Source organism: Onychomys torridus, chromosome X (assembly GCF_903995425.1).
Source record: "Onychomys torridus chromosome X, mOncTor1.1, whole genome shotgun sequence".
NCBI lineage: Eukaryota > Metazoa > Chordata > Mammalia > Rodentia > Cricetidae > Onychomys > Onychomys torridus.
In genome coordinates, this window is record NC_050466.1 from 52775673 (window position 1) to 52790678 (window position 15006).

The window sequence follows — 15006 nt, forward strand, 5'->3', positions numbered from 1 at the left end:
AGTAAGGGAAAACCAAAAGAAATGGAATACTTTCTATACACTAGACATTCCACTGCATATTGCATCCTCACCTCTTTCCTTCTGCTTAAAGAGGTGGAGAAACACTAATGCTAATGGGACCTTGGAGGAAGGGGACACAGAAAACTTACTTGAACTATGTTTAGCCAGATACTTGTCTTTATACTTCTTCTTCTTCCCAAAGGGACTGCAGCTTGGAGCTTCACTTGGAGCAGACTGAGCCACACTTGCTACTCTCCTGTGAGGAACAGATGACCAAAGCTCAGTAGGTCCTTAGTGTAAAAGCTTGTGACAGACTAGGCTACCTCCTTTCTTTTCTATAGTAAATTTTGAGACTGACCTACTTCCTTGACTCTATAAAATTCTTCAGGCAGAGATGCCTTTACCCACTTCCCTTTCTTCTCTGTAGTTTTATGTGGTCACCCAGGCACCTGGCAGTGGAAATGTTTCCAGGAGTTAAAAATAATTTCTTCACCTTAGTGCAGCCTGACTATTCTTCCACATTTGAGTTGAGACCTGGAAAATCGGGCTGACACTTACTTCACCATAAGAAATATATTATCCACAACAACCCTAATCTATAAATAAAGCACAGGTATGTACATATAACCACATACATGACTAAAACAATAACTTCAATAACAATACCACCTATTACTGTGGTAATTATAAGTAGTATAATTACTAATATTTCTATGCAACATCTTTTGTTTTGAGACAGGGTCTATGTAGCCCAGATGGCTTTGAATCTGCCTCAGCCTTCTGAGCACTTTGAATTACAGACTTGAGACCTGGCCCTCACTTAAAAAAATACTTGTTACAGTCTAATAAATTGACTCATGCCTCATTAGTAAGTCATGAGTCACAGTTTCACCTTGTGCTCTCCTGAGCCTTTCTCAGCTAGCTGCCTTTCCTGATCTTCTAATTCTCTTCACCAGGTGTTAGCTCTGAAAATAGCCCAGAAGATATAGCATGCTCATAGCTTTGACCAATATCTTCAAGGTTTGTACTGTGTTTCCTCTGTTGCTCTAATGTTAAACATTTATTGGTGCTATTTATCATCATTGGAAATGGGATCAACCAGAACTCTGGCTTAAAACTAAAGGTCTGTATGTATGTTTGCAGGGCTGACCATTTGGTATTTGATAGACAAATGAGCAAGTTGCACTCATGTATTTAGGAATGTATTTAGGAGAGAGAGAGAGAGAGAGAGAGAGAGAGAGAGAGAGAGAGAGAGAGAGAGAGAGAGAAAGGGAAAGAGAAAGAGAATGAATCAACAGTTAGTGAAAAAAGAGGTCATAAATTTCAAAGAGTACAAAAAGGGATATATTAGAGGCTTGGAAGGAAGAAAGGGAAGGGAGAAATGATATATTATAATCTCAAAAACAGAAATAATTAGTTCTAGTATAGGAACTAACACTCTTTGAGGCAGAAGATCAACAGTGGATATGAATTTTTCTACCACTGTAAGGGTCATGTGGGGCAGCCTTGCACTAAGGGAGCAATCTGACTGGAGGACAAGAATCTGCATAAAGGACATATACTTAAAATGTAACTGTTTTCAGAAGTTTTCTTAAAAACAGTACTGAGTGGTTGAAGCGGTGCAGGAAGCAGGATGAGGGATCTATAACTGGTGAGAGAACATTTGAAGAAACAGGCCCATAAAAGGCTCCTTTCCCAGCTCCTGTGGACCCTTCCTCATCCATTATATAAAGGAAACTAGGACGTATGTTTAGGAGATATGGAAAATATACACAAAACAGCAGATTTCTGAAGCTAAGCAATTAGCTACAGCAGGAGCTTTCTACCAGAACAAACATGGCTCACCATTCCTGCAGCTCAGGAGAAGGGATCAATCCTGCAGACTCCTTGGAGGAGCCTTCCACTCGTCCCTGCCACCAATTGCTGTCATCTTTGTTGATGATCTGGATAATGTCTCCAGTAACAAACTTCAGTCCTGCCTCCTTGCAAGGGATAAGATTGTCCTTTTTGGGATCATAGTCAAACTGTGCTCTCATGAACATCTGTAAAAGAAGGCAAAGAGGACCTCAGGAAAAAACACTGGCACTACAGCATGTGCATAAGAAGTCCTGCAGTAAGGAAATGGGAAATGAGCAAGAATGGTAGGGGAACACCCAAACATGTGCAGTTGGAATGTTCTAGTGTTCCTAACTACTTACTGTTGTGTTTGCAGAAGAATCAAAACTGATCCTTTTAATAAGAAGGCCTTTCTGGGTAAACATGTTTCCAGCTATTGAATCTGAGTTGTCCATCTCAGAGTACAGAGCTGCTATACCATCCATCTGAAATGGATCTGTTTTCTTGACAAAATACTCTATGAATATGGTGAAGTTGATAAACATTTCTCTAGAGGACAGTCTAGCAATATAAATGTGTCCATCATCTTCAAATGTTGAAATTCTCTGCCTTGATTACTATGCATTTGTCTTACATGAAACAGAGCTGCCAGTAATGATTACGTGGATAAGCATGTGTATCACAGCATAAGAGTAAAGTATTGGAAACAATTTAATTTTCTAAGACATTCTTATTTGTCCATGATTAATGGTTAAGTATCTGCTGAGTATATTACCAGTATATAATATATTTTGTAACACAAAACCCAACTTGTAGAAGAATATCTAATGTCCTTGGCAGTCCTGCTGACATTATATAAAATAAGAACATTATTAAACAAAATAATCCTAGAATGGTCAAAATTTAAAAAAGAAATGTTTATTCTAGAAAAAATGACTAGAAGAAATTATTCTAGAATTTAATACTGATCTTCTTGTTTAGTTTGTGTCAACTTGACACAACCTATTGTCATCTGGGAAGAGGGAACCTCAAGTGAAGAATAGCTTCAGAGTGACCTGTGGACATGTCTGTTATAAATTGTCTTGACTGATGACGATATGGGAGGACCCAGCCTACTATGGACAGCATCATCCCTAGGCAAGAAAGCTTGGGTTGTGTAAGAAAGCTAGCAGAGAGCAAACAAGAGAGCAAGCCAGTAAATGGCATTCCTCCATGTTCCAGCCTCAGATTCCTACTTTGAGTTCTTACCCTAGCTTCCCTCAATGATACACTGTGATCTGGAAGTGTAAGCTGAAATAAACCCTTTCCTCCCAAGTTGCTTTAAGTCAGAATGTTCTATTACAGCAACAGAAAGCAAACTTGGACACTGGTTATTTGTGGTAATAACATTAGGGAGCATAAACATAGCTCAAACAAGTAAGGAAAGAAATAATGAGCAGCAACAAGAATTAAAATAGAAAACACCATTTAGAAAACCAAAAAGGCCAACTGGTTCTTTGAAAAGATTAATGAAATTAAGAAAACAAAGGTTACAAATTACTAGTAAAAAAGCCAGGTGTAGTAGCCCACTCCTTTAATTCCAGCAGGTGGTCTCTGTGAGTTCAAGGCCAGCTTGGTCTACATAGTGAGTTCCAGAACAGCTAGAACTACATAGTAAGACCCTGTTTCCAAAAACAAAAATCAAAAAACAATTTACTAGTAAAGATCCTAAAGATGGGGCTGGAGAGATGGCTCAGTGGTTAAGAGTACTGACTGCTCTTCCAAAGGTCCTGAGTTCAATATCCAGCAACCACATGGTGGCTCACAACCATCTGTAATGAGATCTGGTGCCCTCTTCTGGCCTGAAGTCATATATGCAGGCAGAACACTGTATACATAATAAATAAATACATCTATAAAAAAAGATCCTAAAGATATTCAAAGGGTTTTAATAGGATATTGTGATAATTATGCATGACTGCTCTCATCTGTAACCTCAACAGACAGGGGCACATAGGTGAATCTCAGAAACTTGCTGGCCATTTAGCCTAACTGAAATGGTGAGCTTCAGGTTCAGTAAAAGACTGTCTAAAGGGAATATGACATCGAGTGGCAATGCAAGATACCCAGTGTCCTTCTCTGTCTTTGAGAGTACACATAACTTTACACACATGTGCACATGTATACTCAAAAAGTCATCTTGTGAACCATTTCACACCAATACATTTGACAAGACCTGATGGTTTTTCTCTGGTCAAATTTTGAAACAATTGAAGAAATAGGTTATTCTCACCCAAATACAAATAGCAGAGAATTCTAGAGCCTCCTAACTCATAACCATAATACCCTAATCTAACAAGAGTCTTCCATTCTCTCTGAGAATCAGGGATATAAAAATCCAAAATAAAATAATAAATCAAACAGCAATTTATCATAAGGATATGAAGTCACAAACAGGATCTAGTTCAGCAACACAAAGTTTGGGACATTAACATAAAAGAATGGAAAACAATCACATGATCTTGTCACTAGGTACACAGATAAAATTCAACACTCAACCAATATTAAAATTTTAATAAATGTGGAACACAAGGGAGCTCCTTGAATCTAATGAATACCTTCAAAAACCTTATGGCTTGGGGCTAGAGAGATGGTTCAGATGGCAGGTACTGCTCTTCTAGTGGACCTGAGTGTGACTTTTAGCACCCATATTAGGTGGCTCACAACCAGCTCCAGGGAAATCTTGATACCTCTGGCCTCTATGAGCACCTGTACTCATATGCACATACATACAGACACATAACTATAAATAAACATAAACTAAAAAAAACTTACAGCCAACTGTCGGTGAAAGTTTTTCTCCTGCCTGCCTGTTCCCAAATACCCAGAAGCCACTTCCAAATAATTGACTTGGAGGCTTAATATTATAAGTGCTTGGCCAGTAGCTCAGGCTTATTACTAACTAGCTCTTACACTTAAATTAACCCATTATCTATGTTTAGCCACGTGCCTTGGTACCTTTTCTCAGTTTGACATTCTCATCTTGCTTCCTCTGTGTCTGGCTAGTGACTCCTGACTCCTCCCTTCCTCTTCCCAGCCTTCTTAGTTTGGTCATCCTGCCTATACTTCCTGCCTTGCTACTGGCCATTCAGCATTGTATTAAACTAATTTGAGTGACAAATCTTTACAGTGTACAAGAGTATTATCCCACAGCAGCCAACATACTTTACAATGAAAAAAGATGTCTCTTCTATAATGAGAAATAGAGGATTCTGCCATTACCACTTCTATTGGGATTTTGTGAAGATATCTCCTTTCTCCAAAATGATATGAAGATTTAATGCAAGAGTAAATAAATAGACTAATTACACAGAACATGCCTACATATATGACTTAAGATAAGTGATGGTGCATATAACATGAATAGGATGTTTACTTCAATTAATAGTATTGAGTCCACTAATATCCATATGGAAAAAATGAACCTTTGACCTCTTACTTTCGAATATCCTACACAAAAATCCATTTAATTCTACATGGGTTTAGAAGAAAATATAAAAGAATGTCCTTTTGACCTTATAGTAAGCAAAAAAGAAAACAAAGTGCTAATTATATGAGGGGGAAAGGTAGTAATTTTGATTTCATTAAGAATCTTCTTTAGTTATTAATGGTACCATGAAGAAAATAAAAAAGCATGTTTGAGATACATAGGACATAGTACTCTTTGTTTCAGAAAATATGAGGGACTCCTACAATTTGGTAAGTAAAATTCAAGCTTTACCAAAAACGTATATTCAAGTGCTAAAAACATATATAAATAGTAAATGGAGCATTCCCCAAGTATCAGAGAAATACAAATGAGAATCATGATGTAATACTACCCAGATAATGGCCAAACAAACAAAACCAGACAATTCTAAGTTTTGGTGAAAATATGGAGTAAGTGTCATACAAGCAAGCACATTTGAGACTGTAAAATAGAACTACTTTCAAAGACTGCTAGTCAATATCTTCTAAAATGAAAACACACCGATGCCTTAAAATCCATCAATTCTACCCATCAAAATAAAGGTATAAAACACACATCCAGATCTGGACCAGAGGTGAATGCCTGGGGTTATAGTCAGAAAGGCAACCGCACCTGGGTCCCACCCCTGGGCACCAGCCATCCCGGGAGGGCCTGCCCAACTTCGCCTCAGTTTCCGGCCATTCGGCAGGCTCTGCGGGAAGGCTCCCCTTTTCCAAGACTGCAGGCAGACCCTGCAGTCTCAACACCCTGCCCCCACACCCATTTGCCCCAGACCCCAGCCACTTCCTGAGACTCAGAGACGAGCCCCCAGCTCCCATCCACCCCAGAACTCCCATCTGGACCAGAGAGACCCTCCGGTGGACACTACAACCTCAACATCTTGACCCCACACCCATCTGCCAGAGACCCTAGCCACTTCCGAAGACTTAGAAACCAGCCTCCAACATTCCATCCTGACCTGGAACTCCCATCTGGACCAGAGCTTCCATCCTGCCTCGGAACTCCCATGTGGACAAGAGGAGCTCCCATCTGGACAAGATTAGGAGACCCCAGGGACTTCCTGAGACTCAGAGTCTAGCCCTCAGCTCCTATCCCCAGCCAGCACTCTCATCTGGACCAGAGCTCCCATCCGGCCCAGAGCTTCCATCTGGACCAGAGAGGGGCTCCCTAAATCTGAAGCTCTGTCTGGACCAAGTGCACTGATAAGACCAAGAACAAATCCACAAGGAGATGGGCAGACATCAAGGCAGAAGTACATACAACAAAATAAAGAGCAATACAGCATCACCAGAACCTAGCCCTTCTCCAACAGCTAGACCTGAACATCACAGAATGGAAGAAACAGAAGAAAACAACCTTATATGTAACATCATGAAGAGGCTAGAGCCTTATATAGAAGAAATAAAAAATAAAGTAGAGGAACAGACAAACAAAAAATGGGAAGAACGCTATAAAAAACTAGAGGAAAGGACAATTAAAGCAGAAGAAAACAATAAGTTCCTGAAAGAAAATCATGAAAAAGCAATGAAACAGACTAGGGAAACAGTCCAAGACCTGAAGAGGGAAACAGAAAAAATGAAGAAGATACTAGCAGAAGGTATGCTGGAAATAGAAAATCTGAGTAAATGAACAGGAACTTCAGATGTAAGTATAACCAACAGAATGCAAGAGATGGAAGAGAGGATCTCTGGTGTTGAAGATACGTTAGAAGAAATAGATTCATCAGTCAAAGAAAACACTAACACCAACAAAGTCATGACCAAAAATGTCCAAGAAATTTGAGACACCATGAAAAGAACAAAACTACAAATATTAGGGATAGAGGAAGGAGAAGAATACCAACTCAAAGGCACAGAAAATATATTTAACAAGATCATAGAAGAAAACTTTCCCAACTTAAAGAAGGAAATGCCTATGAAGATACAAGAAGCGTATAGAACACCAAACAGACTAGACCCCCCAAAAAGTCCCCTAGCCACATAATAATTAAACAACTAAACGTACAGAATAAAGAAAGAATATTAAGGGCAGCAAAGGAAAAAGGCCAAGTAACTTATAAACCCATCAGAATAACACCCGATTTCTCAATGGAGACTTTGAAAGCCAGAAGGACCTGTACAGATATAATGCAGACACTAAGAGACCATGGATGCCAGCCTAGACTATATACCCAGCAAAACCAACAATCATCATTGATGGAGTAAACAAGACCATCCAAGACAAAAACAGATTTAAACAATACTTATCCACAAACCCAGCCCTACAGAAAGCACTAGAAGGAAAATTCCAACCTAAGGAAGTCAGCTACACCCTCGAAAACACAGGCAATAGATAACACCACAGCATAAACCCCAAAGAAGAGAAGTACACACACACTACCACGAAAAAATAACAATAATAACAGGAACGAACAATCACTGGTCATTAATATCCCTTAAAATCAATGGACTTAATTCACCTATGAAAAGACACAGACTAACAGAATGGATACGAAAACAGGACCCATCTTTCTGCTGCATATAAGAAACACACCTCAAATTCAAAGATAGACACCTCCTAAGAATAAAAGGCTGGGAAAAGACTTTCCAATCAAATGGTCTTAAGAAGCAAGCTGGTGTAGCCATCCTCATATCCAGCAAAATAGACTTCAAACTAAAATCAATCAAAAGAGATGATGAAGGACATTGCATACTCATCGCAGGAAAGATCCACCAAGATGAAGTCTCAATTCTGAACATTTATGCCCCAAACACAAGGGCACCGACAGAGGTAAAAGAAACATTACTAAAGCTTAAATCACACATAAAACCTCACACATTAATAGTGGGAGACTTCCACACCCCACTTTCACCTCTGGACAGATCGGCCAAATTGAAACTTAACAGAGACATAATGGTCTTAACTGATGTTATGGCTCAAATGGACTTAATCGATATCTACAGAACATTCCACCTGAACAAAAAAGAATATACCTTCTTCTCAGCACCCCATGGAACCTTCTCTAAAATCAAACACATACTTGGCCACAAAGCAAATCTCAACAGGTACAAAACAATTGGAATAATCTCCTGTGTTCTATTGGATGACCATGGTTTAGAGTTAGATTTCAACAACAACAACAAAAAAACTACAGAAATCCTACAATCTCATGGAAACTGAATAATGCTCAACCGAATCACCAATGGGTTAAGGAAGAAATAAAGAGAGAAATTAAAGACTTCCTAGAGATCAATGAAAATGAATACACCACATACCCAAACTTATGGGACACTATGAAAGCAGTGCTAAGAGGGAAATTCATAGCACTAAATGCCCACATAAAGAAGTTGGAGAAATCTCACAATAGTGACTTGACAGCACACATGAAAGATCTTGAACAGGAAGAAGCAAAGTCTCCCAGGAGGAACAGATGCCAGGAAATTATCAAATTGAGAGCTGAAATCAATAAAATAGAAATAAAGAGAACAATACAAAGGATTAATGAAACAAAGAGTTGGTTCTTTGAGAAGATCAACAAGATAGACAAGCCCTTATCCAAACTAACCAAAAGACAGAGAGAGAGCATCCAAATTAAAAAAAATCAGAAATGAAAAGGGGGACATAACAACAGACAATGAGGAAATCCAGAGAATCATCAGGGCATACTTCAAAAACCTCTACTCCACAAAACTGGAAAATCTAAAAGAAATGGATAATTTTCTGGACAGGTACCACATACCTAAGTTAAATCAAGATCAGATAAACCATTTAAATAGTCCAATAACCCCTAAGGAAATAGAATCAGTCATTAAAAGTCTCCCAACCAAAAAAAGCCCAGGACCAGATGGTTTCACTGTAGAATTCTACCAAATCGTCAAAGAAGACTTAATACCAATACTCTTTAAATTGTTCCACACAAAGGAAGCAGAAGGTATATTACCAAACTCCTTCTATGAGGCTACAATTACCCTGACTCCTAAACCAAACAAAGATGCAACAAAGAAAGAGAACTACACACTGATCTCCCTCAAGAACATTGATGCAAAAATACTCAATAAAATACTGACTCGCAAACAGACTCCAAGAACACATCAAAACAATTATCCACCATGATCAAGTAGGCAGGGATGCAAGGGTGATTCAACATACAAAAGTCCGTCAATGTAATACACCATATAAACAAACTCAAGAAAAAAACCACATGATCATCTCACTAGACGCAGAAAAGGCATTTGACAAAATCCAACATCCCTTCATGATAAAGGTCTTGGAGCGATCAGGAATACAAGGAACATACCTAAACATAATAAAGGCAAACTACAGCAAGCCAACAGCCAACATCAAATTAAATGGAGAGAAACTCAAAGCAATACCACTAAAATCAGGAACAAGGCAAGGCTGTCCCCTCTCCCCATACTTATTCAATATAGTACTTGAAGTTCTAGCCAGAGACATAAGACAACATAAGGAGATTAAGAGGATACAAATTGGAAAGGAAGAAGTCAAGCTTTCCCTATTTGCAGATGACATGATGGTATACATGAGTGACCCCAAAAATTCAACCAAGGAACTGATACAGCTTATAAACACTTTCAGCAACATAGCAGGATACAAGATGAACTCAAAAAAGTCAATAGCCCTCCTATATACAATAGAGAAAAAGGCTGAGAAGGAAATCAGAGATACATCACCCTTTACAATAGCCACAAATGATATAAAATACCTTGGGGTTACTCAGCATGTGAAGGACCTATATGACAAGAACTTTAAGTCCCTGAAAAAAGAAATTGAACAAGATGTCATAAAATGGAAAGATCTCCCATGCTCATGGATAGGCAGGATTAACATAGTAAAAATGGCGATCTTACCAAAAGCAATCTACAGATTCAATGCAATCCCCATCAAATTACCAACACCATTCTTCACAGACCTGGAAAGAATAATACTCAACTTCATATGGAAAAACAAAAAACCCAGGATAGCCAAAAGAATCCTGTACAATAAAACTACATCTGGAGGCATCACGACCCCCGACCTCAAGCTCTTTTATAGAGCTACTGTAATAAAAACAGCTTGGTACTGGCATAAAAACTAACATGTGAGAGTGCATGAGCTGGCTGTTTGGAACCTTGGGCCTACACAGGGACACTTTGCTCAGCCTGGAAGGAGGGGACTAGACCTGCCTGTACTGAATCCACCAGGTTTAAATGAATCCCCAGGGGAGTCTTGGCCCTGGAGGAGATGGGAATGGAGGGGAGGGGATGGGGGGAAGGTGGGGGGGGGGGCGGGAGCGGGGAAGACAGGAGAACCCATGGCTGATATTTAAAATTAAAACACAAATATAATAATAAAAAAAATGAAAAAAAACCCCGACATGTGGACCAATGGAACCAAATTGAAGACCCTGACATTAACCTGCACACCTATGAACATATAATTTTTGACAAAGAAGCCAAAACTGTACAATGGAAAAAAGAAAGCATCTTCAACAAATGGTGCTGGAATAACTGGATGTCATTGTGTAGAAGGCTGCAAATGGATCCATATCTGTCACCGTGCACAAAACTTAAGTCCAAGTGGATCAAAGACTTCAACATAAATCCAGTTACTCTGAACCTGATAGAAGAGAAAGTAGGAAGTAGTCCTGAACGCATTGGCACCAGAGATCACTTTCTAAATATAACACCGGTAGCACAGATACTGAGAGAAACAATCAATCAATGGGACCTCTTGAAACTGAGAATCTTTTGTACAGCAAAGGACATGGTCAACAAGACAAAGTGACAGCCTACAGAATGGGAAAAGGTCTTCACCATCCCCACATCTGACAGAGAGCTGATATCCAGAATATATAAAGAACTCAAGAAATTAGACATCAAAATGCCCAACAGTCCAATTAAGAAATGGGCTATAGAACTAAACAGAGAATTCTCAACAGAGTAAGCTCAAATGGCTGAAAGACATTTAAGGAATTGCTCAACATCCCTAATTATCTGGGAAATGCAAATCAAAATGACTCTGAGATACCACCTTACACCTGTCAGAATGGCTAAGATCAAAAACACTGAAGACAGCTTATGCTGGAGAGGATGTGGAGCAAGGGGAATTCTCCTCCACTGCTGGTGGGAATGCAAGCTTGTACAGCCACTTTGGAAATCAATATGGCGCTTCCTTAGAAAATTGGGAAATAATCTCCCCCAAGATCCAGCTGTAGCACTCTTGGGCATATACCCAAGGAATGCTCAATCATACCACAAGGGCATTTGCTCAGCTATGTTCATATCAGCATTGTTTGTAATAGCCAGAACCTGGAAACAACCTAGATGCCCTTCAACTGAAGAATGGATAAAGAAAATATGGTACATATACACAATGGAGTACTACTCAGCAGAGAAAAACAATGACATCATGAGGTTTGCAGGCAAATGGATGGATCTAGAAAAAATCATCCTGAGTGAGGTAACCCAGACTCAGAAGGACAAACATGGTATGTACTCACTCATAGGAGGATACTAGATGTAAAACAAAGATGACTAGACTGCTACTCACAACTCCAGGGAGGCTACCTAGAAAACAGGACCCTAGGAAAGACCCAGGGATCACCCAATGACAGAGAAATGGATGAGATCTACATGAACAACCTGGACCACAATGGGAGTAATGAAGGGCAAGATTTGAGGGAAAGAAAGCTTAGGGGAGCAGGAGATCGCATCTGGATCAAGAACAGAAAGTGAGTACAAGGAATAACAGACTGTGATAAATGAAGACCACATGAGAACAAGAATAGGCAGAGTGTTGGAGAGGTCCCCAGAAATCCACAATGATACATCCTCTGGCAATGGTCGAGAGAAAGCCTGATCTGATCTTGTCTGGTGATCAGATGGCCAAACACCCTAATGGTCATGCTGGAACTCTCATCCAATAACTGATGGAAGTGGATGCAGAGATCCTTGACTGGGCCCCAGGTAGAGCTCCAATTGTTGAGAAAGAGGAGGAACTGTAAGAGCGTGAATTGTTGAGACCAAGATTGAAAAAGCACAGGGACAAATAGCCAAACGAATGGAAGCACATGAATTATGAACCAAAGGCTGTGGAGCCCCCAGCTGGATCAGGCCCTCTGGATAAGTGAGACAATTGAATAGCTTGAACTGCTTGGGAGGCATCCAGACTGTGGGACCGGGACCTGTCCTTAGTGCATGAGCTGGCTGTTTGGAACCTTGGGCTTATACAGGGACACATGCTCAGCCTGGAAGGAGGGGACTGGACCTGCCTGTACTGAATCCACCAGGTTTAAATGAATCCCCAGGGGAGTCTTGGCCCTGGAGGAGATGGGAATGGAGGGGAGGGGTTGGGGAGAAGGTGGGGTCGGGGACGGGAGTGGGGAGGACAGGGGAACCTATGGCTGATGTGTAAAATTAAAACACAAATATAATAAATAACAAAAAATAAATAAAACACACATCCAGTAAAGTTCATAGTGACCACCATGCCACACAGCTGGGCCTGCTGAAGTCAGTTCCAGAGGCAATGGTGTGGTGTGGGCCCCTGGCCCTGAGCTGCCAGGATGAACATCTGCAATGTCCAGTCCAATGACCTGATTAACATGCAACACTGCAACCTGCTCTGCCTGCTGGAGAACTATCAAATGAAGTACTACTTTACCACGCCCTGTTGTGGCCCCAGCTCTCCTACCTCGCCAAGGATGAGGACAGCAAGTTAATGGACTATGTCCAGGCCAAGATGGAGGAGGACCCTGATTATGTTCCTCACAGGCATATCACCTCACTGGCTGTGAAGCGCTCACACTAGCACCTAGGCCTGGCCCAGAAGCTGATGGACCAGGCCTTACGGGCGATGATGGAGAACTTCTGCTCTAACTATTGTGTCCCTGAACATCATGAAGTGCAACAGGGAGGCCTGCATCTTTATTCTAACACTCTCAACATCCAGCATTGCCTGTCTACATGTCTCAGCCACATCAATCCTGTGAACCCTGGCTTAGCCAGTCTACTCTGCAATGTCTTCTCTGGAGTTACCTCACAGTGACTCAAATAGCTACTCATTTTCAAATCTCCATGACCTTCCACATAAAGCTACTGTAATCATGAAGGAATACCTCAGCACAAGAACCTGCTGTGCAAGAGCCAAGGAAGCTTGAGGCCTGCCATGACAAAGCATCCCTGACCTCTTCTCACCTTGCTGCCGTTGTACTGTTTGTAGTGGTCCTACCTTGCCTATGGTCATGTGGCATAGTTGTCTTCTAGAAATGCCAAACAGAAAGCAGTGACAACTCTTGAAGCTTCCAGTTTACAGATTTCGCCTTTATTTATCTGGGTTTCCATCACTAAGAGGGTAGTTGGCACCATCAAGTTAGACCTCATTCCCCCTTCCTCTTCCAGTGCAAGTTGTCTGTTTATTCTTGCTTTGTCTAGAACTCCCTGTGTCCTGTTATCTGCCTTCAAGGGGTATTGTCCCCCATTCCCAGTGGGAGAATGTGATAAAGAAGAGCTCTACTACACCACACAGAGTGTATGATTTTAAGAAAAGAACAAGCAGTAATTAAATTGGACAATCACCTGCTTGCTCGTATCAGTTGTTTTCTGTCTCTGTGTTTGCTTTATTTTGTAATGATGTCACCTGCCATTCTTGAGGTTGGACAGTACACATGCAGTGCTAAGGCATTTACTAACATGTAAGCCTGTGGGTGACCCTGTGAGGTGGGCATTATTAATTATCTCTGTTTTACAGATAGATTAAACAGAAGCAGTGCAGCAAATAGCTGTTCAGGACTTCAGCCCAACCTGGTCCATGTTGCTCCTGTTTGGACTCTGCATTTATATGCAAAACAATGTTAAAATGTCACAGCAAGGAGACTGCTGTTTAAAACTGTTCAGTGTTGTTGACTTAATATATGACAACCACATGTCAATTGTAAATATTTATCTAACCTTCAATTGTAGTCCCTGTTTAGTGACTTAGGAAATATGAGTGAAGGAAAAGAGCTTTGACGCTGCAGAAGTCACAGGTAGATCAATTTAGAACTGAGTAATGTTTTCATGTTCTCTGAATGTTAATTACCAAAACATCCATTTATGTTTAGATTTTTATGAAACTGGAGTATATGGATTTACATCAAAGTCCTGATATTAACCAGCTGATGACAAAAGATAAGTCTGTTCTCAGTAATCCATTATCAGCCCTGATAAGTACTTCTTACAGATCTACCTCAGTGCGTGGAGAATGCCTGTCTAAGGGTGAAGGATTGCCTGAGGCAGAACTAGAACTCCATTTTGTGTGTCTACACAGTCCTCTCTGTCTTTCCATTTTTTCCTTTTTAATTTTCTCCCTTACCTCTTTCCCCTCAAGCATGTGATTATCTCTTTATTTTTAAATATTACTGCTTCCTAACATCTGTCTCTAGGGCAGCATAATCTTACTGATGAAACATCCCATGTTTTCCTTGAGCCCTTGTCAATATGTCTTAGTGTTAACAGCTCAGCAGATGGAGAAACAGAAGGAGTAGCCTCAGCTTACCTCAATGATTCTCTTCAGCTCCACACCAGCCACATCAAGTCTCTAGTAACCTAATGTTAATCATAGGAGCAATTGGGAAATAAGAAAGGCTTCCAGACATTTGCAGTGTCACTGACTAAAACTATTGGCACTTTTCTTTGTTACCAGGA

General features: G+C 40.4%; 1 protein-coding gene across 1 annotated transcript in view; it reads right to left on the minus strand.

Annotated features, from left to right (window-relative positions):
* The window catches only part of Mpp1 (membrane palmitoylated protein 1), a 41033-nt gene that overhangs the window by 7440 nt on the left and 18587 nt on the right, over positions 1-15006 (minus strand). The window contains exons 6-7 of the mRNA XM_036175060.1: positions 1846-2042; positions 150-256 (exon numbers count right to left, since the gene is read on the minus strand). Of these exons, the coding sequence (XP_036030953.1) occupies positions 150-256; positions 1846-2042 (304 nt within the window). The remainder of the gene's footprint in view (positions 1-149; positions 257-1845; positions 2043-15006) is intronic.